Source organism: Phocoena sinus, chromosome 13, assembly GCF_008692025.1.
Source record: "Phocoena sinus isolate mPhoSin1 chromosome 13, mPhoSin1.pri, whole genome shotgun sequence".
Classification (NCBI taxonomy): Eukaryota; Metazoa; Chordata; class Mammalia; order Artiodactyla; family Phocoenidae; genus Phocoena; species Phocoena sinus.
Genome location: NC_045775.1, coordinates 64674916 through 64700435, shown reverse-complemented (window position 1 = coordinate 64700435; position 25520 = coordinate 64674916). Strand labels below are relative to the sequence as shown.

Sequence of the window (25520 nt, the reverse complement as noted above, 5' to 3'; positions counted from 1 at the left end):
ACACTACCTTGGTACCGAAACGCTGGCTCTGCAAAAACAGCGGCCCTTCCATCACGGCCCCGTCCATGGCCCCGGGCGGTTCCTTCCGCCCTTCCTGGCCCTGTGGGCCGGAGGCGGGGCGAGGCGGGGAGGAGGGCGGGGCGGGGCTCGCGCAGGAGGCGTTCCCCCCACCCCCGCAACCTCCCCGGACCGCGAAAGGGGAGGAAGGAGACAAGCCAGAAGGAAGGGGAGGGGGTATCCAGATAAGCTGGCTGGTGCACCACGTCCGGCCCAACTTGTGGGTCGCGCACAAGTGTCTCCACCGAAGGAAACCTCGTGGTTTCGGTCAGAGGACTCCGGCACCTAGGCTTGGGGGCTGCGTACTACGTCAGATGCTCAACGTGACGTCAGAGTGAAGGCCGTGACATCATCTCGAAAATGCCGACGGGCACCCTGGGGCATTGGAGGGACCATACGTGCCCTCGCGGCTTCAATTCCCCAGACCCGACCCGACCCGACCCCTGCTCGGCCGGAGTTGGGCTGTTTTAAGATCCGCGGAGCAGGGGACGTGGGGGAAGGGCTAGGGACTGAAGACTTTCCGGAACTCGGAGCCGAGTCGCTGCACGGGACGCAGGACGGTCTGCGGCCCCGTGGCCTCTTCTGTGTCCAGCCCTCTGGCCGCAGCTAGCTACCCTGCACCCAACCCGCGAGAAAAGAAAGTTTTATTAAGCAGGCTGGGAGGCGGGGAGGGGGGCGGGAGGGAGGTGGAGCGGCGACTGCGGCCTGCTCCAAAGAGGAGGGCAGGAGAAGAGGAGGGAACTGGCCTGGGAGGGATCGTGGGAGAAGGCGGAATGTGGGAGGGCTCAAGGGGACGTGGGAGGAACGAAAGGGCTGGGGGAGAAAGGGGGGGCAGTCTCCCCTGGACAAGCACTTTTTTTGTAAGTCCTAGAACTGAACTCCAGGACCAAGACTCTTCTCCCAGCCGCTACGGCCCCCGCTCAGCCACAGGTAGGGAGAGTCACGCTGCCCGTGGGAGGAAGGAGAGTTGTGGATGGAGGATGGTGGAGGGACCTGGGAAAAGGGGTGATGTGGGATAAAGTCAAAGGGAAGTCAAGCTGCTGAGGGTTTTATTATTGTCAAAGAAGAGTGAGACACAAGAAGAGTGGAAAAATGAAGCAGATATTGGGGGGCGGGGGCTGCTGGATGTTCCAATTAGGGCAGCCGGGAGGGCCCTAAGGCTGGGGGTTCCTCTGTGAGGCCCTCTCCCTGCGTCCCCAAGCCAAAATGTTCCCAAACAAAGCTGCCCTGTTGGGTTGTTTGAGTTGGGGGAAGCATGTAGGGGGGGTGGGGGGGGAGCTCGCTGTAGAGGGGCTGTTCTCCGCCCCAGACAGAGGGAAGGCCTTGGCAGAGAAGCCGATTGGTGCTCTCGCCTCCGCTTGCCCGTGACGGAGATGGCGGTGTTGGCAGGAGGCTTGGAAAACCCCACCCCATTCCACCCCCCCACCACCCCCCCACCCCCCGACCTTGAGGCCTGGCCCTCCTGGGCCCCTTGACCCTGCAGGGCATGTAGGATGTGCAAGAGTTCTCCAGTGCATTCTGGTTCTCTGCCTTCTCTGCCTGGAATCTGCCCAGAGAGGACTCTCGGCTTGGCTCCCATTCAGGGGGCCTGAGATCCGAGGGTCTCCTAAGCCCCTCCTTGCCTGCCTCTTTCCACAATCAGTAGCTATCTGTCCTCTGTCTGACTGGCTGAATAGGATCATCTGGGTCCCTTCTGCCTCTGCTCCTTGGCTCTTGTCAGTTCCCCTCCTCCTCACCTATTGCCTGCCTTTCTCAGTTGCCCCCCAATTCTGTGTGCCAGGCTCTCTCCTGATCCCTCTCTATCCATCTTCAACATTGTCGCTCTCTCTACTGTCTCTGTTTGGTCCCCTTTCATTCCCACAGTTTCCCTTCCTCTCACATTCTCTCAGTCTGGGTCTCCCTCTCCGTGTCTCTTGCTCAGTCTCTTCCTCTTTATCTGGACCATTCTCTGATCTTGGTCTCTAATCTCTGTCTTTTGATCACTGGGTCTCCTTGACCCGCGAGTCGGGGTATGGAGGTGATGATAGCAGAACTAGGAAAAGGACATTGTGAGACATAACAACTAATAGTGAGAGTTTTATTCTTCACAAAAGGGAGGGAGAGCCTCTCTCTCTCCCTCCCCCGCCCCCCAATCTGGGTCTCTCAGTCTGTGTGCCTCTTTGACTCTGTGTTTCTGCTCTTATTTAGTATGTGTTCCTTTCTCACTGTCTCTCTTAGTCCGTGGGTCCCTCTCTTTCTCTCGCACTGTCTCTCTGTCTCTGGTCTTAACCAGTGTCTCTTTTCCTCTCATGACCTCTCTCTCAGACCTGGGCCTGGCTCAATTTCAGCTTCTCTCACATATTCTCTCTCTGGGGCACCCAGGCCTTCCTTGCCATGCGACCTGTCGGTGTCTGGCAGTGGAGCCTGTGGGGGCTGCTGCTGTGCCTGCTGTGCAGCTCGTGCCTGGGATCTCCATCCCCATCCACAGCCCCTGAGAAGAGGGCTGGGAGCCAGGGGCTACGGTTCCGGCTGGCCGGCTTCCCCAGGAAGCCCTTCGAGGGCCGCGTGGAGATCCAGCGGGCTGGCGAATGGGGCACCATCTGCGATGACGACTTCACACTGCAGGCTGCCCATGTCCTATGCCGGGAGCTGGGCTTCACAGAGGCCACAGGCTGGACCCACAGTGCCAAATACGGCCCTGGAACAGGTGAGCAATGCTCCAGGCACAGCCTAGGTATTGCCAAAGTGCAACCCAAATGTAGGGAGAGGGAACACCAGGATGGCACAGCCATAGGGACACAGAACACCAAGAAAAGCCAGTGTCAAGTACAACCATGGGGGACAAACCAACCAGCAGTCACTTCTCAGAGCTGTGTGAACTTAGGCTGGTCAGTGCCTTCTCTGAGCCTCAGATGCCCCATGTGCAAAATGACTAGGTGAACTCTAAGTTCCTTTCTGCTGCAAAAGTATGATTCTACAAAGCCACGTGCAAAGACAGCGCTGACACAGGTGAGCCCTGTATGATTAAAGGACAACTGGTTTCATGGGAAGCTGAAAGCAGGTAAATGATGTCTGGATGTCCCAAAGCCAGAAGGAATCACAGATACTGCAGCCAACAAAATCAGATTATAGACCAGAGCTGAAACCAACAAGCTGGAACTGACCAAAGACAAGTATAAACTCTAGGACAAGTATGAATGTGGGTAGTAGGGGATTAGGAACAATTCTGAGATCTGGGGGTGCTTACACTGTATGAGCTCACAGTGAGATTGATAGAAACCGGTGCAGTCTGCAGCTAATCCCCCAGTTTCCACTGGCTAGATCACTTCTGGAATGAAGTGTCACTTTAGATGCCACATTTCCAGAGAGACAGTAGAAAATGGAAGTACTGGGAATTCCCTGGTGGTCCAGGATTAGGACTCCGTGCTTTCACTGCCAAGGGTGCAGGTTCAATGCCTGGTCAGGGAACTAAGATCCTAAAAATGGAAGTATATTCAGAGGAGAGCTGGCCAGATGTGAAAGACTGGAAGCCAATTTTCAAGGAATAGCTGAAGAAACCAGGGATATTTGGTAAGAAAGGAAAAAGCTTTGGATAACAATTACATGATGGTTGTCTTCAAATGTGAGTACAGTCATTTGGCTGAGGGATTTTTCTGGGTGGCATCAAAGGACTGAATCAGACCTGGAGTGGGGGAGTCATAAAAGAGTCTCAAGGACTTTGTGATGGTTCCAACAGCCTGCTGGGGCAGGAGGTAGGTATCCCAGCAGAAGCTGGGTAAGTCCTGTCAGGATGTGCGTGAGGGGTCCCTGCACATTAGCTGGGACCAACCTTTGAGGGGCCACCCAATTCTGAGAGAAAGTCGGTGATATTCATTTCAGTTTGGTCCAGGCAGAGAGAAGAACGCAGGGCAACGTGGCAACGCAGATGGGGGGCACATGGGAGAATGTAAGGCTGAGGTGAAAGGATTTTACATTTCCAAATCTCACAAATGGCTCAAATCCCTAAGCCCCCGTGTATTGGCTGTGGTCTTAGTCAAGTTACTTAACTCCTCAGAACTCCAATTTCTTTATACAAAATGGTGATAATACCTTCTGGCAGCTCTGTTCTAAGGATGCTCACATAGGTACATACCTTGGCAGATTGCCTCACATACAGTAGGTACTTGATTAATTGTAGCTGTCATTGAATGGGTCAGCGCTGATCAGAACTTCAGTGTTGACTCTTGGTTTTTTTTACTCACCCTACCAAATTCTTGGGTATCCCCAGATCACTATCGACCCTCCATCAATCCTATGCTCCCTTTCGTATTCCTTTCCAGGGTCCCCTGTCCCTTCCCCACTCATTACCTTACCAGGTATGAGGCTTCCACGCTCATTCTCACCAACATCCCCATACTACCTCTCCAAGCCCCTCTGTCCCCTTATCTCCCGCCCTTCCACAGGCCGCATCTGGCTGGACAACCTGAGCTGCAGTGGGACTGAGCAGAGTGTGACTGAATGTGCCTCCCGGGGCTGGGGGAACAGTGACTGTACCCACGATGAGGATGCCGGGGTCATCTGCAAGGACGAGCGCCTCCCCGGCTTCTCGGATTCCAATGTCATTGAGGTCTGTAGTTCATAAACACACACACACACACACACACACACACACACACACACACACAGCACCCAGGGTGGCGAGACACAGAGGGCTGTGGAGTGGTTATATGCGCAGATACTAGAAGGTAGAGGATCCCATATGCCTAAGGGGATAATTTGGGTTGGTGGGGGACCTGGGGGGGCACAAAATGACAGGGCTCCGAGACACTGTATAGTCCAGGTTTTAGCATTAGCATTCAAGTTACTAAGCCTGGCATGAGCCTCTCCAACTTCATCCCTGGTCCTCAGGGCACTGTGCTCTCCTTCACCTCAGATGTTCCTCCTCTCCGGGGACATCTCCCTTCTTACTTTCTCCTCCTCCTTCAATACCACTTCCTCTGTGAAGTGCTCCCTCAGGCTCCAGGCAGAGTTAGATGCTCCTTCCCCAGCTTCTTCTGGATCCTTAGTCATTTCTCAGAGCATAGCATGTCCTTGCACACTCATGGCTGCAGGAGGGTCAACACACCCACACACCCCAAGAGAGTCAACACACCCACACACCTCCTAGAGAGCAGGCCTGCCTCCCAGCCCCGTCTCGCCATTGGGTTTACAGCAAGCACACTCAGTCAGGGTTCCTTGAGGGTGGCCGGACATATGAAAGGTGTCATTGGGATTCCTTCCTCTACTTGTGGTCCCATCCCCAGGTAGAGCATCACCTGCAAGTGGAGGAGGTACGAATTCGACCAGCCGTTGGGCGGGGCAGGCGGCCCCTGCCCGTGACTGAGGGACTGGTCGAAGTCAGGCTTCCGGACGGCTGGTCGCAAGTGTGTGACAAAGGATGGAGCGCCCATAACAGCCACGTGGTCTGCGGGATGCTGGGCTTCCCTAGCGAAAAGAGGGTCAACGTGGCCTTCTACAGGTGAAGGGACGAGGGCTCTTGTTAGGGAATGGTGTTGAGAGACCTCCGAGGGGGCTGGGGCACTGGGGGAACCTGGGCTCCGGAAGAGTGGGGAAATGTGGAGGCCTCTGCTAAACTGGAGAGTTGAGAAATCTTGCGGGACCATGAAGCGGTCCCCGAGGCGAGTCTGCCACGGGACCGGCGAGGCTCGAGCTTTCTAGCGGCCCGAGCCGGCGCGGGGTGAGCGGCGGCTATGGCGTCGGTGCCCGTGACTCCATCGGTCGCCAGGCGGCGTCTCCGCGACCCGGGGTGAGCGCCGGGTCTCACGAGGCCATGTCCAGCGGCCCGCAGGCCCGCGGGCGGTTGCGGTTACGGTGCCGGCGCTGGCGCGGCCCAGGAGCCCCCGGGTGGAGTTGGGGGGTGGGGGTGGGGCGCGGCCCTGCCCTACAGAGGCGGAACTGGGGCGGGGCCGGACGCCGGGAGTCTGAAGGTGACAGGCCCGGAGCATCGCCGGGGCGGTGCGTCCCCGCCAGAGCGCCAATCCCTGAAGGCCGGAGGGCGCCGGGAGGGGCCTGGGGCCTCCTTGGGTCCAGGCGGCCCACGAGGCGTCTGTGACCGCGCGAGCCCTCAGGACTCCTAGGCAAGTTCTCCAGAATATGCTTCGGCCCAGAAGCCCGGCCCTCTTCACCTGCTCTGGAGCCCTGGTGTACGCGCCGGCCTCTAGGAAACGGATCACACTGGTGACCGGTTCTGTGCTTAACAGCGTCTCGCTTCCCTGGAGCATCTAATTTGGCATTTTGAGAAATTTAGAAATTTCTCTGTCATTTAAATGATTGTTTTCTTCATCTCTTCCTTAGATCAGTTTTGCAGGAAGACCTCTTAACATCTGGGTGACCTTCCACTGGGCACACTACTTCAGATGTGGTCTGATCAGGGCAGGGTACAGCAGAAATGCTCACTTTTAATTAAAGCATGTGTAGATTTTGCATTGCCTTTCTGTTGAGGCAGCATCCCACTGCTCATATTGACCCTGTAATCACCTAAATTGGGTCTTCTCTCATCCTTGATACTAATAGAGCAGCCTAACTCTGTGGAGTTTACCCTATTAGTTTATACATCATTTAAAAACCATTGAAAAGCCATGATGATCCCATGAGATTATCTTGAATCTTGACATTATTTTCCACTTGTCATCCCTCCCTGCCTCCTCTGTTCATTTTCCACTTGTCATCCCTCCCTGCCTCCTCTGTTCAATAGATATGATAGCTCTGCTTCCTGACTTCATCAAAGTGACTGTTAAAATTGTTGAAATCTTTAAAACCAAAGTCTCACTCTTCTTATGAATCCTCCAGATTTACATCAAACCTTTAATCATTAGTTGTAAAATGTTTTTTCAGCCAATTGGGAACAAACTGAACACTACAATGATGTAGCCAACATTATACCATCTTATCTGTAATGAAATCATGGGAGATTTTATTAGTCTTTGCTAAAATCCAGCTAATATTATGTTCACAGCCATTCTGCAGCCTTCCAATTTAGTAATCTTACCAAGAAAGGAAATCATGGTGGTTTGACTGGGCTAATTTTTACTGAAATCCTTTTAGATTTCTAAGGATCACCATATTTTTCCTCAATGCTCACAAACTTTCTATTTAATAACTTATTCTAGAATATTAATTATCTGTAGATTGAAGAATCCTCTTCCTTCTTTTCAAAAATCAGTACATTATCCAACCTCCAGTCTTTTCCATACTTGCTCAGATTTTCTTTGCCTTGGCTCTGAAACACATCTTTCAGCCCCAAGGAATACACTTTATCTGGCATAGGGACTCATATGGTTTAAAACATCTATGTGCTGTGCTCCTTTGTTATTATCTACCTTGGGGCTATATTTCTTTCCCTGTGCTTGTTCTTTACCTTTCCTAATCCAAACACCAGGTTCTGAAAGATTAGTACGATTTAAATAGCAGGCATTTCAGGTGAAGAGGGTAGCATGAACAAAAGTGTAGAGAGTCATCCATTCAACATTTATTTATTGAGTGCCTACTGTGTGCCAGGGACTGTTGTAGATACTAGGGATTCAATAATGAACAAAACAGACAAAAATCCCTGATCTCATGGACTAGGGAAGTACCAGAAAACGAGTAACATTACAAAATGTAAGGATGGCAAAGGGCATAATAGATAAAAATAAAGCAGGGAAAGGGTTAGGAAGCGGGACCGGGATTGCAGTGTTAAATAGGTCAGAGGAGGCATCATTTGAGAAAATATTTAAAGGAGGCGAAGGCACAAGCTATGCAAAAATCTAGATGAGCATCTCCAGGAAGAGGCATCATAAATGAGAAGATCCTGGGGAGTGTGGTGGTGTGTATCACGATGTGGGGGATGGGGGATTCTTGTCATGCTCCAGGAGACCCCTGGGGCTGGAGCTGAGTGAACAAGGGAGAAAATGATAGGACATGTGATGCAGGAAGAGATAGGGAAAGAACGGGGAGCCAGATCATGTAGGGCCATTTGAGAGTCTTTGGTTTTTACTCTGTGTGAGATAAGGTTTTGGGCAGAGGTGTGACATCTGACTTCCACTTTTTATGTATTATTTGGGCTGCTTTGTTAAGAATAGACTGTAAGGGATGTGGCAGAATCAAGCGTCAGGGAGATAAGGCGGAGATAAGGCAAAGATAAGGCAAAGTGCAAAGAGGGGACTACCCTGGCAGTCCAGTGGTTAAGACTCTATGCTCCCAATGCAGGGGGTACGGGTTCGATCCCTGGTCAGGAAACTAAGATCCTGCGTGCTGCATGGCGTGGTGCGGCGTGGCCAAACAAAAAACAACAACAACAAAATGCAGGGCTTCCCTAGTGGCGCAGTGGTTGAGAGTCGGCCTGCCGATGCAGGGGACACGGGTGCGTGCCCCGGTCCGGGAAGATCCCACATGCCGCGGAGCGGCTGGGCCCGTGAGCCATGGCCACTGAGCCTGCGCGTCCGGAGCCTGCGCTCCGCAACGGGAGAGGCCGCAACAGTGAGAGGCCCACGTACCGCAAAAAAAAAAAAAAAAAAAAAAAATGCAAACGGAGGTGAGGTAGAAAGAAAAGCAGGTGAGTGTGGAGGTCTAGAAGCCAAGTAAAGTGCTTCAAGGAAGAGTGATCAAGTGTGTCAGCGCCGCTGATGGGTCTAAAAACATGAGGACTGAGAAATGAATACTGGATTTAGCAACATGGAAGTTATTGCTGACCCCGACAAAGATGAAAATGAATAGGATATTTTGAAAGACAGTTGACAAGAGTAGAAGATTTATACTGAGAAATAGTGGAAGAAAGATCCGAATGGATAGAGTAAGGCTAGAAAATGGAACACTTTTCATGCCAGATTGGAGAGTTTTACCTTTATCTTACGGAAAATTAAAAAATAAAAGTACTTATATGGGACAGTGATAAAATAAGGCCAATGTTTTTAAAAGTTTGATAGTAGTGAACTGGAAGAGGAAGTTCTAGATGCAGTAAGATTAGTCATGAAGCGGGAGGATGACAACGAGGAGAGAGGGGAATGAATAGATGTAGGATGACTGATAGAATATAGAAAATAAAAGAAGAAAGAACTAAAATGATACTGAAGCTGCTCAAGAGAAGGATGGTATCCATCATGCAACTCTGGGCTTCAAGTTAATATGAACTAACTTTAGACGTGGGCCGTCCCGGGGCATTTTGAGGCCCGGGAATTGTCCCCACGTATATACAGCCTCAAGTAAGTTTCGGAAATCAGGAATATTTGTGTACCTATTGGGATCTCTTACTGAGTCTGGGATATGAAGGCTGGAGAAGGAAATATACTTCGTACAGTGTTCATTCTTAGTGGGGAAAGAGATTACAGGGGTCCTGGGAGATTCTGTGATGAGGATATGGTATAGATACTCCTTCACAGGTCAAGTCGGACAGAGGGAGAATCCTCGTAGGTAATACAATTATAAAGGCTAGGCAAGATAGTTATAAATAACTCTACCTTCCTTAGAGAAAGAAGATGCATCTGCTAGCTTTTAGAGGAAGTCAGTAAGATTTAGAGAATAAGAAAATCAGAATGTGATATATTTATCATTTTTAAACTTCGTTTGGTAGTTCTACCCTAGAACATGTGAAAGTTGTAGAATCTTAGAAGAGGAAAATAATGTACAGATAATTGAACCATTTACTGCCCTTTTTCAGGCAAAGAAGTTGAGGTTCTAAGAGCTTAAGTGCTGTTTAAGAAGTCACTCTTCTAGCTCATTTCAGTTTGATAGATATTTATTGAACTCCTACTGTTTGCCAAGCACTGTGCAAGGTGCTCAGAACACAGAGGTGATGAGAGAGTTAGTTAGGCACCAAATCATAGAAGACCTTATAGGCTATGTTAAGGATTTGGATCTTTATGATAAAAGTAATGGAAAATCATTGAAGTTTTTTTTTTTTTTTTTTTTTTATGCGTTACGCGGGCCTCTCACTGTTGTGGCCTCTCCCGTTGCGGAGGACAGGCTCCGGACGCGCAGGCCCAGCGGCCATGGCTCACGGGCCCAGCCGCTCCGCGGCATGTGGGATCCTCCCAGACCGGGGCACGAACCCGCGTCCCCTGCATCGGCAGGCGGACTCCCAACCACTGCGCCACCAGGGAAGCCCTGAAGTTTTTTAATGAGGAGGGCTGTGAGAGGACATGATCAGGTTTGTGGCTCTGAGAGATTACTTTGACTGCATTTCTGAGAATGGTTTAGAGAAGAGCAAGAGCAAATGGATTAGAGAGTTGTTTAGGACAGAACATTGACAGGACTTCGTTACGGATTGAAGAGAGAAGAGTCAAGGTTGACTCCTAGGTTTCCGGCGTAGATTTTGCTGGAAGAGTTATGTTTATTTTTTAGACCCACATTAAATTTTAGATAACTTGGAGATATCTAAGTAGGAACATCAAGAAGGCAATGGAATATACAAGGTTAGGTGTGAACGAGAACATATAAAGAGAGGATGTGGAGTGAGAAGAATGCCTTAGAGCTCTAAAAATTTAATGACTATATAGAGGGGGAGCCTGATAAGAAGACCAAGAAAGAGCAACCAGAATTAGGACTGAAACAAGGCCAGTAGTGTTGTGACAGCCAAGGAGGGAAAGAGAGAACAGCAGTGTCAGATGCTACCAAGAGTCAATGGGATGAAGACTAAAAAAGAAGAAAAAAAATCTTCTGGATTTATTATCGCAGAGTGATGCGGGGAGGGGGGGGCGGAAACCAGAAAGGGGTGGGTTAAGGAGTGAGTGGGAGGAAAGATGATGAGTGTTGACAACCACTGAAAAGTTTTTCTATGAAGAGGGAGAAAGATGTGGGGTGGAGGGTGTGTGTGTGTGTGTGTGTGTGTGTGTGTGTGTGTGTGTGTGAGAGAGAGAAAGAGAGAGAGAGAGAGCTGAACATGTTTAAAAGGATTCGATTGAGAAGGAGAGGTTATGTGCAACTTCTCAGTTGAGAAGGAGAGAAAGGAACAGAGGGGAAGGAATTCAGAAGCGTTTGCGGGCAGTGGCCTTAGAGAAGAAAGACAGTTGGAATGAGAAGAGGATGTGCAGATGCAGGTAGCTTTTCATGTTTGATGGTGGAAGGAACACATGATAGGGAAAACAAGCACATTTGTGAATGAAGAAATATCAAGACAAATATCAGTACTGGTCCTAAACAAGTACCAGGTCCTTAATGTAACCTGTATTTGCCTTATAATGTATATTATTATATATAATATATAATATAAAGACCTTATATAGTCCTTAAATAACTCAGAGAAGAAGTACTTCTAAATTTCTAGGTAATAACTACGTTTTTCTGAATACAGCGCTGGAGATCAGAATGATCTCTCTGGGTTACTGGTGAAAGAAAGTGCCAGGTATATTTCATTTCAGACATGTTTGAGAAAAACACATCTAGAGAAAAAGTTTCACACGATACATATATGATGAAAGGTTCTAAACTCTTAGTAGCGTCTCAGGAAAGTTTCTTAGTAGTTTCTCAGGAAAGGGACCCGAGAGTTATTGTGGACTCTTTGCTAGGAATGTTGGACATACTGAACGTTTTGGCAAAAAGACCAACTAAGTACATCCTCAGTAAGAAGCCAGGGCAGGAGGTACCAAGCAGATTCAGCCCTGTTAAAATCCATTTATTAAAATCCTAGCACATCTGCACATAGTATACCACATCCAAAGATGACTCCTCAAGAGAAACAGCAGAGCAGGAACATGTTCAAAGAGATGATAACTAAGAGGATAACAGGGAATTCCATAAATTTTGTAAGGACAGACAAGACCTGCATTCATTATACATAGTTGGACAGGACAAAGGGGGCAAAGTGAAAGTCTTTGAAATCAAAGGGAGAATGAGTGGAGAAACAGACCTAGTTTCCACGCATTAGACTTAAGGCAACTTCTTGAAGAATAAAATAGGTCAAATATTTAGGCCAATTAAGAAGAAATAAGGTTTTAGAACTTAATCCCTGGAAGTAAGTTTGGGAAATGAGCTCAGTTTGTGAATGACTAAAGCAATGACTAAAGCATATGGGATTTAACTAAAGCAGGAAGGGTTCTGTCATCCTAAGCAGCCTGGCCTTATGCTCTCCAGTCAGACCAAGTTAATGTCCCTTACTATCCAGCCTTGGTCCTTGGTCCTGGTTCACTGGCCTCAGGCCTGGACATGCCAGAAGCCAGAGAGCATCCAAGAAAAAAATACATAGCCTCTCTAGGTGTGACCAAGCCAGTTCTCTCTCCTTGCCTAGTCAGTCTGGCAATCCTAACCTCTTCTACTTAACACCCGTTCCCCTAGCCCTCCCCCCAGGTTTAGATCAGCCCTAATATCAACCCAAGAGTCCTTATTCCCTATCTGCCTTAACCTAATTTCTGTGGGTCCTGGTATAGGGTCTTTATCAGCCCCGAGTCCATGTCCTTCACTGCTGCTCACCTGTTTGGTAATGTGCTTATGAGGCCAAACAGCTGTGAAGGGTTGAACTTTGGAGGTATCTGATGTTGTAAGATCCTGCCACCAGGAGCCCTCTAACTATTGGAAAAGAAATCTTGCCCCTGATCCCAGTTGCACTAGCTTTTCCCACTTCGTTCTAGACTGATCCTGACTCTGCTGTTGTCTTATCCTCACAGAAAGTTGAGGAAGCGAGCGGCCAAAGCCTCGGCCCGACGCTCCAAGCCCCTTGGAAGGTAATGGGGCAAGAGCCCCGGGACCTCCTGCTCATCCCTGTGACCCCAGGAGGTGGATGGATGGAAGGCAGCCTATCCATGTCCATCCCAGAACCCAAGCTGATGAATCAGGGATATGACTGGAAAATGGCCATTCCAGGGGAGAGGGGAGGGGAGGCAGGCATGGGGATGGGTAAGCTTTGATCTTAGGAAGCCCAAGGAGGAAATAATGCAGGAATGGCTTAGGAAAAGCCTCTGCATCTTTATGCTTCCCCCAAGTAGCTTGGACTCCAGCCTCAGCCACCTGCATGCTTCCTCCCCTGCCCCAACTCCTAACCTCCCTTAATTCATCTGCATTTCCATTCTCTCTTCTCCCTTTACCATTCCTCTTATCTCCTCTCCCCTCACCACCTGGATTGACATAACTAGTTTTCTCATTACTGTTGCTGAATCCAGAGAGCAGAATGTATTCCAAAAATAATTAAGTGGTATGCAGCAGTATATGTGGAAAATCTGACTGCCTTTGCTTTGCCCCTCCCCATACTCTGCATGAAGGGTCCTTCCTAGAAACAGAAAATAATAATAATAATCCTTTACTTTTCCCTGGCAACATACCTGACCGCTACCTCCAATAACTTCTTTCTCCTTTTTTCAGACCAGTCATCAAGCTTAAAGCCAAACCCAAACCCCGAGTGGGCAGGGGGCCAATCAAGAGGTAAATAAAGTTCAGGCTAAGTGGAGAGGAGAGGGAGTGCCGAGTGACGAGTCAGGGGCGTCGGGCTGTGGTCAGGAAGGGGTCCAAGAGAAGCCTCCACCAAGAGGTGGAAGAGCAGCAGCAACTGTTACAAGCCACCTTCCAGATGAGTCACCGAAATGTAAAGTAAGACTGGCCCTTATGTGGTTCTCTGAGGAATTATGCTTGTCACAGGATTTTTGAAAATCTCAGTAGAAGTTCATCCACTGACTACCCTTGTTCCACAGGCTTATTTACCTTCACCCAGCAGGTTTTAGTAGATACTCTGGCACTCTTGTCCTTCAGATGCCATGCTTGCCTCGCCACCAAGAAGTTAAGTTTGCCTAAGGGATCAGTGTTCCCATCCTACCTTTATTTAATTGTTAAAAATAAGTGCTACCAGCTTGGAAGTGAGACTGAGGATCCCCTCTGGAAACTCTGTCGGGGATGGAGTCACACAGAAGTCCTGATCTCTGGCCCAGTTCACACAATTAGGCTCCCAGTCCCATCATTTTCCTCCTGGGTTCCTTCAGAACCCCAGGGAATGGAAAGCTTCCAATCCCGATGATTGTGTCTCACTTGGTTTCTAAAGACAATTTGTGCGTGAGAAGTCTCTCTGATAGCATCTGCAGCAGTAGTTGAGGTATAGAGAATTCATCCCTTTCTATTGTTTCCTCCTCTCTTCACAGCATTCCGAGATCACTCAGTGGCCCCTGGTACCCCTCATTCCCCAGCTCCTCCCTCTGGTGCCTTCAAAGGGGCTTGGAATTTGGGGGTGATCTTGTAGTGCCCTTCCAGCTTAGGGTCATCTTGCCCAACATGGCCATACTCTGGCCTTCCCTGACCCCCACATTAAAATGCACACTGGTGTTTTTATTTTGTCAGTTATGGGGAAAAAAGGAGGAGAGAGTTTAGAAGAGAGATGTCTTTTTCCTCTGATGGCGTCTTTGACTTTTATTTTCAGCCAGACAGGACTTTGGGAGAATACCTGGTCTCTTTGAATCCACTTATCTTGAGCTCGCAAAGGTATTCTGTAAAGTCTCCAGGCTTCCTTTGTCTGATTTGTTTATAACTTGTCCATCTCTCTGTGTCTTCCCAGCCAATGGCTTCAAATCGTCATATTCCTTCCTTCCTCTGACATCAAGTAATGGAGCACATTACTGCAATAATTCACTGCCAAACCAGCCTCACAGACCCACTCCACCAACACCAGGCCTCACCTGGTTCCTTTCCTCTCTGGGTTCAAACCAGCTGTTCTGGGAAGAAAGTACTTCTCTCATCACATGGCTCACTGCAGTATCTCATTCCGTTGGTGTCAATAAGCAAGTCTCCTCATTCTCTCTAGCATCTCTCTGCTGTGTTTCCAAGTTTTAACATCTCTAATTTAGTCCCATTTTCCCACTTGAGGGGCTATGGAACATTCTTTCTGTTACATTTAAACTGCAGAAGCATGCACTACCTCATTAAAGACTCATACAGTTCAGCTTAGGTCTGGGGATATCTTCAGCCTTCTGTTGTTCATATTCACTCGCCTTCTCTGGTCACGTGGCCCCTCTTTGTCTGTCTTGTATTTGTACATCTTCGTTCCTGTATATACCAGCTCCAGTCTTTCCTGTGTTCACCATCTGGTCTGTTCTTCCATAACTGCCCATCATCCTCTGGCCTGGAAACCCCTCTGGCCTCTAAGAAGCCATGTAGACGCAAGACTTACTCACTCCTTTGCATCCTGACTCATTTAGTTATTTCAGTCACAGCGTAATAGAAGGATCTGCTCACTCTGGCTATCCAGGCTTCCTGTTTGTGTCAGCTACTCCCTCCTACCCATCTCTTCCAGCTGGGCAGTCCTGGCTTCCTCTTGTCTTTGCACAGTAGCGTCAGCCTCAGCCTCCATTAGGGCCAGCACCCTGAAACCGTACAGAACAAGGCTTCTGTCAGGCAAGTCAAGACGAGCCTTCCTTCCCATAGGGTTCTTCTGCTGCAGAAGGTCCCCATGGACCAGCCCCCCGTCCAGGTAATCTAGGCTCTTTCGGCCTAGAAACTCGCCATTACCTTTGTCTCTTTGTCTCTGTGTTTTTGCGGAGAAGAGGGGAAGAAGAAGGGCTAAAGTGGTCATGGGTGGAGGCACGGAGTGGGAGGAGGGATGTGGGCAAAGAGGCAGGAGCACTGCTTTACCCTACTGCTCCCACTCCTGTCCCCCCAGGCTGCTGGCCCAGCGGCAGCAACACTCCTTTGGTCTGCATGGGGTGGCGTGCGTGGGCACGGAGGCCCACCTCTCTCTCTGCTCCTTGGAGTTCTATCGTGCCAATGACACCACCAGGTGCCCTGGGGGGGGCCCTGCGGTGGTGAGCTGTGTGCCAAGCCCTCTCTACGCAGCGTCCAGTGGCCAGAAGAAGCAACAGTCGAAGCCTCAGGGGGAGGTGTGTGAGACAGTGACTATGACCTTCCCCACCCCAGGCGGAGAACCCCCAGCCTGGCCAGCCCCTGATTAAGCACAGCCTTGACCTTTGAGGACAGAGAGGAACCTCCTACCTCCCATGCTCCCTCCCACCAGAATCTCATTCATCTCCCGTGTCTACTCAGCCCTCTCTGTGCTGATGTTTCCATTCACTGCTGGGCACCTCTCTCTCCTTTACAGGCCCGAGTGCGATTAAAGGGTGGAGCCCACCCAGGAGAGGGCCGGGTAGAAGTCCTGAAGGCTGGCACGTGGGGCACAGTCTGTGACCGCAAGTGGGACCTGCAGGCAGCCAGCGTGGTGTGTCGGGAGCTGGGCTTCGGGAGTGCTCGAGAGGCTCTGAGCGGTGCCCGCATGGGGCAGGGTGAGGGGGGTGCAGGTGGGAGGGAGAGGGAAGGAGGAGGTACACACTCCTGGGGGAGGGTACATTCCTTAGGAAGGAGACCCCTGGACAGATAATGAAGTTAGAACCTCCTGATCTTTGACCTCTGACCTTAGGCATGGGTGCCATCCATTTGAGTGAAGTTCGATGCTCTGGCCAGGAACCCTCCCTCTGGAAGTGCCCCCACAGGAACATCACAGCTGAGGACTGTTCCCATAGCCAAGATGCTGGAGTCCGATGCAACCTGCCCTACACTGGGGTAGAGACCAAGGTCAGTCATTCTTTCCACCTTGATTCAGGTATCTCACATCCTATCCAGTTCTGGTCATGATCTGCAGTCTGATGCCCACTGCCCCATGCCCCTGCCATCCAGCAGCTCCCACCTGATGCCACCACTTGCTAGCCCTTTAAGTGCCTCTGAATCACCATTCAGCCATAGGCCTGCTACAGACTCCCGCTACTCCACCCCCAAAAGCTTCCCCAGTACTTCCACTGTGTCACTACAGATCCGACTCAGCGGGGGCCGCAGCCGACACGAAGGGCGAGTCGAGGTGCAGACAGGAGGACCTGGGTCCCTTCGCTGGGGCCTCATCTGTGGGGATGACTGGGGGACACTGGAGGCCATGGTTGCCTGCAGGCAACTCGGACTGGGCTATGCCAACCATGGCCTGCAGGTGAGTGGGGAGGAGAGAGGAACCAAGGCTATTGCCTCCAAAGGCTGTGTTTGGGGCAGAGGACTGTCAAAATGAGTCCCCTTGGCCTGGGAGGCTGGATGGTGGCCTCACAAAAACACCTCTGTATGTCCCCAGGAGACCTGGTACTGGGACTCAGGGAATATAACAGAGGTGGTGATGAGTGGAGTGCACTGCACAGGGACCGAGCTGTCCCTGGACCAGTGTGCTCATCATGGCACCCACGTCGCCTGCAAGAGGACAGGAAGCCATTTCACTGCTGGAGTCATTTGTTCTGAGAGTGAGTGAAGGGTCGGGTGACTCAAGCCAGGGAAGGGAGGCTGTGGGCTACCCCTTTGCAGGGAGAGAGAGAGCTGCAATCCGGAGGGGTCTGCCTTCCCTGCAGAAAACCAGTCTCACCCAACTTTCTGGGGGTGGGGGGAAGGGGATGCGGGGCAGGGGCTGGGGGTGAGAATGGACGCACTCCCATCTGTCCCTGCCCCTCAGCAGTGAGTTCTAACCCTCTCCTTCCTTCCTTGGTGCAGCCGCGTCAGATCTGCTGCTGCACTCAGCACTGGTGCAGGAGACCGCGTACATTGAGGACAGGCCCCTGCACATGTTGTACTGTGCTGCTGAAGAGAACTGCCTGGCTAGCTCGGCCCGCTCAGCCAACTGGCCTTACGGCCACCGGCGTCTGCTCCGATTCTCCTCCCAGATCCACAACCTGGGACGCGCTGACTTCAGGCCCAAGGCTGGGCGCCACTCCTGGGTGTGGCATGAGTGTCATGGGTGAGAGGGTCAAGTAGAAGGGCAAGGCCACTGGGGACGGGGCAAGCCTGCTGTGGGCAGGGAAGGAAACAGGGGTTCCCTTGTCCCCACAGGCATTATCACAGTATGGACATCTTCACTCACTATGATATCCTGACCCCCAACGGCACCAAGGTGGCTGAGGGCCACAAAGCTAGTTTCTGTCTAGAAGACACCGAGTGTCAGGAGGGTGAGTTGAGGCCTAGAGTAGACTACAGTTTCCTCATCCCCATGGCCTTGCCTCACACTGACATATGCTTATCTCTTCAGATGTCTCCAAGAGGTATGAGTGTGCCAACTTTGGAGAGCAGGGCATTACTGTGGGTTGCTGGGATCTCTACCGGCACGACATCGACTGTCAGTGGATTGACATCACAGATGTGAAGCCAGGAAACTACATTCTGCAGGTGCCTGGGATCTAGGATTTCCAGCTATTGCGTGGGAGGAGTGTTTATTAAAGACACATCTGGATTTGAGGACTGCAGCCGGTTAAGCTGGCATTTTCCCACTCACAGGTGGTCATCAACCCCAATTTTGAAGTAGCAGAAAGTGACTTCACCAACAATGCAATGAAATGTAACTGCAAATACGATGGACATCGCATCTGGGTGCACAACTGCCACATTGGTATTTGGTGGGAAGAGAAGCCAGAAAGACTGGGGGATGGGAGGGAAAGGCCTTCATTCTCTTCTCCCTAGGTTGTTTCTATGTCTTCCCACCCACTTCCGTATTTTCCAGTCTCCCCACTTCTACCCACCCTTCCCCACAACAGGTCAATCTTCCTGCCCAAACCACATGTTCACCTTGCAGGTGATGCCTTCAGTGAAGAGGCCAACAGGAGGTTCGAACGCTACCCTGGCCAGACCAGCAACCAGATCATCTAAGGTGCCACCACCTTCCTCTGCAGACCACAACTGGCCCCTAATGGCAGGGGTCTGAGGCTGCCATTACCTCAGGAGCTTACCAAGGAATCCTTGACGTCAGCAGGCCCACAGCACTCATCCATTGTGCACTGTGGGTGGAGAACTGTCAAGCAGAAGTTATTGCCCTCCTTTTACGCCAGCTGTCTGGATCTGTAGCCAGGCATGGGGAATTTTGCTCCCAGGCCCAGCACCAAACCAAGCACGCCACAACGAGGCGCACCTGATTGACTGCCCAGGAAAAGACAGCAGCAGCTCGTTTTCTTAAATAGGGAGGTCAGAATGGTCAACTCCCAATATCTCCTCTCAGTTCAGGGAGATACGGCTTTACCTCTAGCCTTTTTGTGGGGGGAAAGAGCAGTGCGCCACCCTTCCCCTCATTTTTGAGTATAACATGTTGCTAGGTATAATTTTATTTTATATAAAAAGTGTTTTTGTGATTCCTCAGGGCCCAGGGATTGGTGCTGGTAGTTGGAGGGACCTGCCCCCAACTGGTTCATTTAATCCTCCATCCAGGTGCCATAAGAACCCAAGCCAGGAAAGCAAGGTAGAAATCAGAGCAGGAGCCTCCTACTCTTGCTGATCCATTCATTCTGTGACTTCAGGGGTCACATATAAGGTCAATGTTTCCGGTCCCCGCCGGATCCGCACTGCCAGCTGGGACTGGGTTCGAACGGCTTCATAAATATCTTCAGCATTTTGTACCAGCCGCTCCCCAATGGCCAAGATCACATCACCAGGCCGTAGACCAGCCCTACGGCAAAAAGTGTACAGAGAGATAAAGGAGGGAAGAGATGGCCCAGTCCAAGGGCACATAAACACCTCACCCATCTCCACCTCCCAGTGCAATCTCTCCCTCACCGGTGTGCAGGGGAGTCCAGGATGACTTTATGGATGAGCACACCATGCTGAACATCAGGAAAGCTTGGTTCTCGAAGCTGTAGTTCAGCAAGGATGCTGAAAGGACACAGATCACTTTGTTAACCACACCACGGCACTCTCCCAATTCTGGGTTCGCCTGAAATCTCTCATCAACACACTGATAAGTTCTGGATAGGGCATGCACTAGATCCTCTTGAGACACAAACAATTCACTTTCCGCCTTCTAGCAGTTAGGAAGTGGGACATGTATATAAAAGGTAACTAATTCCAAATGACACGGTATTAAATCAATAGCACTAATGCCATTCTAAAATCCTAAGAGAAGCTAGAAGGAGGTGGTATAACTTTAGCTGAACCTAGAAGGATTGGTCTGATATTTATATAAAATGAGAACAACATAAACGAAAACATGGGATTAGGAAATCAAGTTGGACAGAAAAGAATATACTCATAGGGAAGCCATGTCCAGAAGGCTGAGTTGAAGACATGGAAAATGGCCCCTAAACACCAGGCTAATGGATTGGAGGTTGTAAATCAAAGCAATAACGGGATGAAATCAATCAGGTGGGAGGTATGCAAAGTGGAGTGGGGTGAGAAAATCAAGATAATGAGAGAGGACAGCTCTTCTGAGAGTTCCAAGTATGAGGCAACTCATCTTAGATAAAGACAGAACTGAGAATGAAGCTCAACAGAAGTGCCAGGTGCCCACAGCTGGTTACACTGATGGCCCTACCCCTATAGCTCATACCTGGGAGTCAGGGTTAGCATCATCACGCCAATGTAGCGGCGCTGGGACCCACTGCTTCCAAACCAGGAATCTGTGACAGAGGGACAAATAGGCCCCACCCAGCTACATCCTTCCTTCCCCCTCCTGCTCCTCCCAACAGACCCCTCTCCAACAAGCCCCCACCTCCACCCCCCACTACTTAAAGGAAACCCTTTACCCCCAAGCCAGGCTTACTCTTCTTTTCTCCACGATGTAGAAACTCTCGAAGGCGATCAGCAGGGATGGCAAAGGAGATTCCAGCTGTGACCTTCATTGTATTCACCCCAATCACCTCCCCATCCTGTTGGGAAAGAGCCCACTATTCTCTAGCCCAAACAAATAGTAGGAGATGGGGGTACCTGAGCAAGAGTAGCAGGGAGTGTTGGGGAGTCGGGGAGATCTGGCTGGATTCCAGGAGACAGCCAACAAGAAACTGCTCAGAAACTTGACCAAACATCATTGAATTAGGGAAAACCCACCCCTTCCCACACTGACCTGGGACAGGGATTCTCGGAAAGGATGTCCCACTCACCAGGTTAACCAGGGGACCGCCAGAGTTTCCAAACTGCAGGACAAGGAGAAAATATGGAAGAGATCCAGGGACTCTATGCCTGGGGGCAAAACCAGGATGGAGGCACTTTCTCCAAATTCTCTCCTTTACCAGCCCATGAAGGGGTGGGCACGGTTTTTGCCACCCAACCTCTGTATACAGGCTAATCCACCATCTATCACAGCTGGTTCTTGCACCACACACCTCTACCCCCTCCCCCAACCTAGTCTGTCATTTCTCTCTTATCAGGACGCACATCAATAGCTGCATCAGTCTGGATGTATTCCACATTGGTTTGGGGAAGGCCCAGGTCTCTGGCTGGACGCTGAGCAGAGCTGACAATGCCGGATGTGATCGTGTTCTGCAGTGCAAAGGGACTTCCCATGGCAACAACAAACTCCCCTTGCCGGACATCGGCTGAACGTCCCAGGGGCAGCGTGGGGAGAGGCTCCTAAGGGAGAATGGGTACAAGAGACCTGTCATCTGGAGATGTGAGCAAATTCAGAGCCCCAACCAGACATGGCCTGCCCAGACCCCCACCTTGGTCTGAATCCTCAGCGTGGCGATATCTGCCACGGGATCCACAGCTGTGACGACGGCCTCATACGTATCGCCGCTAGGCAGCCTGACACGGACTCGGCGCCGATCAGCCACCACATGAGCGTTGGTAACGATGAGCCCGTCGGCAGCCACCACGAATCCTGAGCCATTCGAGATAGGGACTTCGCGGCCCGAAAAAGGGTGCCTGGGATAGGGGGGCGGGGGTTGGGGAAGCACGGATGTGAGGAGGCTCGGACCCCTCCTTCTCGCCCGCCCTCTACCCGCGGTTTCAGTTCCTCCGGGTCTACCCCACCGTTACCGGCCCAAGATCTCGATATAAACCACGGCAGGGGCCGTCTTCTCCACCACGTCCGCGATGAAGTTGTACTGGCTCCGGGGAGAGGGAGGCGGCGAGCCAAGGACCGAGGCGAGGACGGCCGGGGGACCCCGACCCCCGCCCCACAACAGCAAGAGCACTGCCCCCCCAGCGCCCAGCGCCACCGCCAGCCACACGCGCGGACGGGTTCCAGGGGTCCCTGAGTCTTCCCGGATCCGGGGATCTGGGGTCCCCTGGATCAGCCGTGCTCGGGGATCCGAAGTCCCCGACGTCAGACATGTTCGTGGTTCAAGGACTCCCACAGACAACCGGGCCCCGAAACTGGGGGTCCCATAAGTCACTCGGGCCCGAGGGTCAGGAGTTCCTGACGTCAGCAAGGCCCGGAGGTCAGGGGTCAACAGGGGTCCCTTTCCCCAGCGACCCCCTCCCAAAGCGCGCCATCCCCGGAGGCTCCAGACTGCACCCCGCCCCGCCCTCAGTGCAGCCATCAGCTCCGCCTCGGGAGCCTCGTCGCCCGCCCTGCACAGAGGAGGCGCCCTGGACGCTTAGCGGGCGGACGGCGGAACGCGGAGCACGCCGGTACCTGAAGTCTCCAGAAGTGCACGCCGGAACCAAGGATTCCGGGAGGCCGACTCCGCCCCCGCCCCGCGAATGCCGGGAATTGTGGTCCCAGTGGGACGCGAGTTATGAGGTGGTCAAAGGGCCCGCGAGGCATGCTGGGAGCGCTAGCCCTTCCGGGGCGCCTCAGGATTTCGGGTCCCGGCACCCTGGGCGGATGCCCGAAGACTCCGCCTTCCCAAGAGCCCCTGCGGCGGGGTGCGAAGATGGCGGTGGCGTCGGCCCGGCACCCCTAAAGCGGCGGCAATGGAGCCTCCCCCGTCGCCGGGGCCGGAGCGGCTCTTTGACTCGCACCGGTAAGATTCCCCCGGAGGGAAGAGACCGGCTCCCGCGTCCACTTGGCCTTCGGCAGCCGATCACCCCGCCTCTCGCCCCCCAGGCTCCCGGGTGACGGCTTCCTGCTTCTCGCGCTGCTGCTCTACGCTCCAGTCGGGTTCTGCCTCCTCGTCCTGCGCGTCTTTCTTGGGATCCACGTCTTCCTGGTCAGCTGCGCGCTACCAGACAGCGTCCTTCGCAGGTTCCGACCCGGGCGCTCGGGGAGGGTCGGGGCTGGGCCTGGCCGGAGGCCGCGCAGTCACCACTGCCGGCGTTCCCAGGTTCGTGGTGCGGACCATGTGTGCAGTGCTGGGGCTCGTGGCCCGGCAGGAGGACTCCGGACTCCGAGATCACCGCGTCAGGGTCCTCATTTCCAACCACGTGACACCTTTCGACCACAACATAGTCAACTTGCTCACCAGCTGTAGCACCGTGAGTTAGGGACGAAGCCGAGAGTGCCGCGGGGCGGTTCCCTGGGGCCCAGCTCAAGGCTCCCCTCTCCGTGTCCGGGTTTCCTTTGGGGACCACAAGATACTGACCCTTACCTCTGACCCCCTTTTTCTACCCATTTGTCCGTTTTTCTCATTTCTCAACATTCTTTTCTTCTTGCTTTCTCTCCTTCCCATTCCCAGCCTCTACTCAATAGTCCCCCCAGCTTTGTGTGCTGGTCTCGGGGCTTCATGGAGATGGATGGACGGGGGGAGTTGGTGGAGTCACTCAAGAGATTCTGTGCTTCAACGAGGCTTCCCCCCACCCCTCTGCTGCTATTCCCCGAGGAAGAGGCCACCAATGGCCGGGAGGGGCTCCTGCGCTTCAGGTGGGTGAGCACAGGTATCTGTCTCCAACTGTGTAGGTGGTCAGGCCTGGGAGCCCTTGGGTTTTCACAGCCTTTTTCAGCCCTACCCCCTCCCTTCCTAGTTCATTTACTTTCTGTCCACTTTTAGTTCTTTCCCCTGAATCCCTTTATTCTCCATATTTCTACTTGTACAGTTTGACAGTTATCCGTTTTTAAGTTGGGTATGAGCTGCTGACTGGGTTGGCTGGAATCCCATCCTACTATCTCTTCCCTCTTTTAGTTCCTGGCCATTTTCTATCCAGGATGTGGTACAGCCTCTTACCCTGCGAGTCCAGAGACCCCTAGTTTCTGTGGTGAGTGTGTTCAACAGGGAAGCTCTGGGTTGGGAGGGGAAGTTTCCCACTCCTGGCCCTGGCTTAGACCTCACTCATGCCCTCCCCTCAGACGGTGTCAGATGCCTCCTGGGTCTCAGAACTGCTGTGGTCACTTTTCGTCCCTTTCACGGTGTATCAAGTAAGGTATTAACTGTCCTCACTTTTTGGTGGCTGGGAGAAACTCGTCTCAAGGTCAAGGAAGTAGTTGCCTCTGCCCTGTCCATTTGCAGATCTTTTAATATCAAGGTGCTACCACAGAGGCAATATAAAGTATTTACTATCTCCCCTATCCTCACCACCACTGTTCCAAGAAAAGAGGTATCAGAGTGGAGAGTGGGTGCCCCCAACATGGTCCTGGGTTGTTTTTTTCAGGTGGCTTCGTCCTGTTCATCGACAGCTGGGGGAGGGGAGTGAGGCGTTCTCCCTCCGTGTACAACAGGTGGTAGGGGACACAGGCAGGGTGGAGGTGGGTTCTTTCCTTATGGGGAAGGAGAGGAAGGCTTAAGAAACTTCCAATCTTCCAATTCTCCCTAGCTGGTGGCCAAAGAGTTGGGCCAGACAGGGACACAACTCACTCCAGCAGACAAAGCAGAGCACATGAAGCGACAGAGACACCCCAGATTGCGTCCCCAGTCAGGTGTGTGGTCTCTGGACACAAAGCTTTTTAGCTTTGTTTCAGCCTGTTGTGCTTTCTTCCTTATGCCTGTACTAGTCAGCCTCTCCGTCCTCCTAGTTCTCCACTCACCTTATTTTGTATTTCTTTTTTGCAGCCCAGTCTTCTTTCCCTCCCTCCCCTGGACCTTCTCCTGATGTGCAGTTGGCAACTCTGGCTCAGAGAGTGAAGGAGGTTTTACCCCATGTGCCACTGGGTGTCATCCAGAGAGACCTGGGTATGAGAAAGGGTAGACTCACGTAAGGAGACAGGCATAGAGAGGGAAAGTGGGTGGTGAAGGGAGAAGGTGAACAGGGAAACAGACTGTCCTGTTCTCTCTTCCCTTCTGCCCAGCCAGGACTGGCTGTGTAGACTTGACTATCACTAATCTGCTTGAGGGAGCTGTAACTTTCATGCCTGAAGACATCACTGAGAGGACCCAGGCCCTTCCCACAGCCTCCATGCCCAAGGTGAGACCCAGAAAATGGGCAGGTCCAAGACTTGGGGTGGGATGGGACAGTCTGCATATCCCCTGTCCCTGACATCTGTTTTTTTGATCCTGAGACCCTAGCACAGTGCCTCTCTTGCAAAGTAGGCATTCGATGCGTGTTTAATGATGATGACTTCGCAAGCCCTCTGACATTGTGATCACCTCAGTTCCCCAGCTCTGGCCCGGTGACCCCTCAACCCACAGCCCTAACATTTGCCAAGTCCTCCTGGGCCCGGCAGGAGAATCTGCAGGAGCGCAAGCAGGCGCTGTATGAATACGCAAGAAGGTGAGGGGCTTAGAGAACAGCGGGTAGGAAGGGGCCGATTGTATACGACAAAACCCATACAGTGTCTTCTCCTTATGTCCCACAGGAGATTCACAGAGAGGCAGGCCCAGGAGGCTGACTGAGTACAGGATGGCACCCAGAGCCGCAGGACGGAGACTGGGGGCAGCCCTCACCCAACTCACAACAGGCCGGATGGGTGGGTGGTAAAAAGGGAGGGATGGGGCTCCCCCCAGTATCACATTAAATTCAGGGTTTTCACTCAC

General features: G+C 52.0%; 4 protein-coding genes across 10 annotated transcripts in view; 2 read left to right on the top strand and 2 right to left on the bottom strand.

Annotated features, from left to right (window-relative positions):
* DOK1 (docking protein 1) overlaps positions 1 to 140 on the bottom strand; it is a 4546-nt gene extending 4406 nt beyond the window's left edge. For both annotated transcript variants that reach the window (XM_032653572.1, XM_032653574.1), the window contains exon 1: positions 8 to 140. In XM_032653572.1, the coding sequence (XP_032509463.1) occupies positions 8 to 67 (60 nt within the window). In that variant the 5' untranslated portion in view covers positions 68 to 140. The remainder of the gene's footprint in view (positions 1 to 7) is intronic.
* The window catches only part of LOXL3 (lysyl oxidase like 3), a 23675-nt gene extending 4575 nt beyond the window's left edge, over positions 1 to 19100 (top strand). The window contains exons 2-17 of one of the 6 annotated variants that reach the window (XM_032653564.1): positions 923 to 987; positions 2419 to 2743; positions 4479 to 4642; positions 5319 to 5533; positions 12651 to 12707; positions 13342 to 13401; positions 15620 to 15836; positions 16055 to 16235; positions 16370 to 16524; positions 16760 to 16927; positions 17063 to 17225; positions 17470 to 17713; positions 17806 to 17921; positions 18002 to 18138; positions 18247 to 18358; positions 18542 to 19094. In XM_032653564.1, the coding sequence (XP_032509455.1) occupies positions 2431 to 2743; positions 4479 to 4642; positions 5319 to 5533; positions 12651 to 12707; positions 13342 to 13401; positions 15620 to 15836; positions 16055 to 16235; positions 16370 to 16524; positions 16760 to 16927; positions 17063 to 17225; positions 17470 to 17713; positions 17806 to 17921; positions 18002 to 18138; positions 18247 to 18358; positions 18542 to 18615 (2376 nt within the window). In that variant the 5' untranslated portion in view covers positions 923 to 987; positions 2419 to 2430 and the 3' untranslated portion in view covers positions 18616 to 19094. Of the gene's footprint in view, positions 1 to 197; positions 988 to 1531; positions 2744 to 4478; positions 4643 to 5318; positions 5534 to 12650; positions 12708 to 13341; positions 13402 to 15384; positions 15431 to 15619; positions 15837 to 16054; positions 16236 to 16369; positions 16525 to 16759; positions 16928 to 17062; positions 17226 to 17469; positions 17714 to 17805; positions 17922 to 18001; positions 18139 to 18246; positions 18359 to 18541 lie in introns of those variants that run through there. The other 5 variants (XM_032653565.1, XM_032653566.1, XM_032653568.1 and 2 more) reach the window with 5 other exon arrangements.
* On the bottom strand, positions 19047 to 22818 carry HTRA2 (HtrA serine peptidase 2). The gene is made up of 8 exons (XM_032653578.1): positions 21709 to 22818; positions 21390 to 21594; positions 21106 to 21300; positions 20832 to 20864; positions 20495 to 20600; positions 20282 to 20351; positions 19513 to 19608; positions 19047 to 19405 (listed from the first exon to the last, which is right to left on the bottom strand). The coding sequence occupies exons 1-8, from the start codon at positions 22212 to 22214 to the stop codon at positions 19240 to 19242; spliced, it is 1377 nt and encodes a 458-aa protein (XP_032509469.1). The 5' UTR covers positions 22215 to 22818; the 3' UTR covers positions 19047 to 19239.
* AUP1 (AUP1 lipid droplet regulating VLDL assembly factor) lies at positions 22457 to 25520 on the top strand. The gene is made up of 12 exons (XM_032653579.1): positions 22457 to 22640; positions 22724 to 22861; positions 22941 to 23091; positions 23292 to 23476; positions 23736 to 23808; positions 23900 to 23973; positions 24202 to 24268; positions 24364 to 24466; positions 24600 to 24719; positions 24836 to 24951; positions 25139 to 25257; positions 25343 to 25520. Exons 1-12 carry the CDS (start codon positions 22591 to 22593, stop codon positions 25377 to 25379), a joined length of 1233 nt encoding a protein of 410 aa, XP_032509470.1. The 5' UTR covers positions 22457 to 22590; the 3' UTR covers positions 25380 to 25520.

Excerpts from the sequence above, each read along its gene's own strand:
- HTRA2 (XM_032653578.1), bottom strand. The coding sequence starts at position 22,214 with ATGGCTGCACTGAGGGCGGGGCGGGGTGCAGTCTGGAGCCTCCGGGGA. Across the intron at positions 20,601-20,831 it reads GCGGTCCCCTGGTTAACCTG|GATGGGGAGGTGATTGGGGT; the intron begins GTGAGTGGGACA and ends CTTTCCCAACAG. Across the intron at positions 19,406-19,512 it reads CTGGACTCCCCTGCACACCG|GGCTGGTCTACGGCCTGGTG; the intron begins GTGAGGGAGAGA and ends TTTTTGCCGTAG.
- AUP1 (XM_032653579.1), top strand. The coding sequence starts at position 22,591 with ATGGAGCCTCCCCCGTCGCCGGGGCCGGAGCGGCTCTTTGACTCGCAC. Across the intron at positions 22,862-22,940 it reads CCAGACAGCGTCCTTCGCAG|GTTCGTGGTGCGGACCATGT; the intron begins GTTCCGACCCGG and ends CGGCGTTCCCAG. Across the intron at positions 24,467-24,599 it reads CAGATTGCGTCCCCAGTCAG|CCCAGTCTTCTTTCCCTCCC; the intron begins GTGTGTGGTCTC and ends TCTTTTTTGCAG.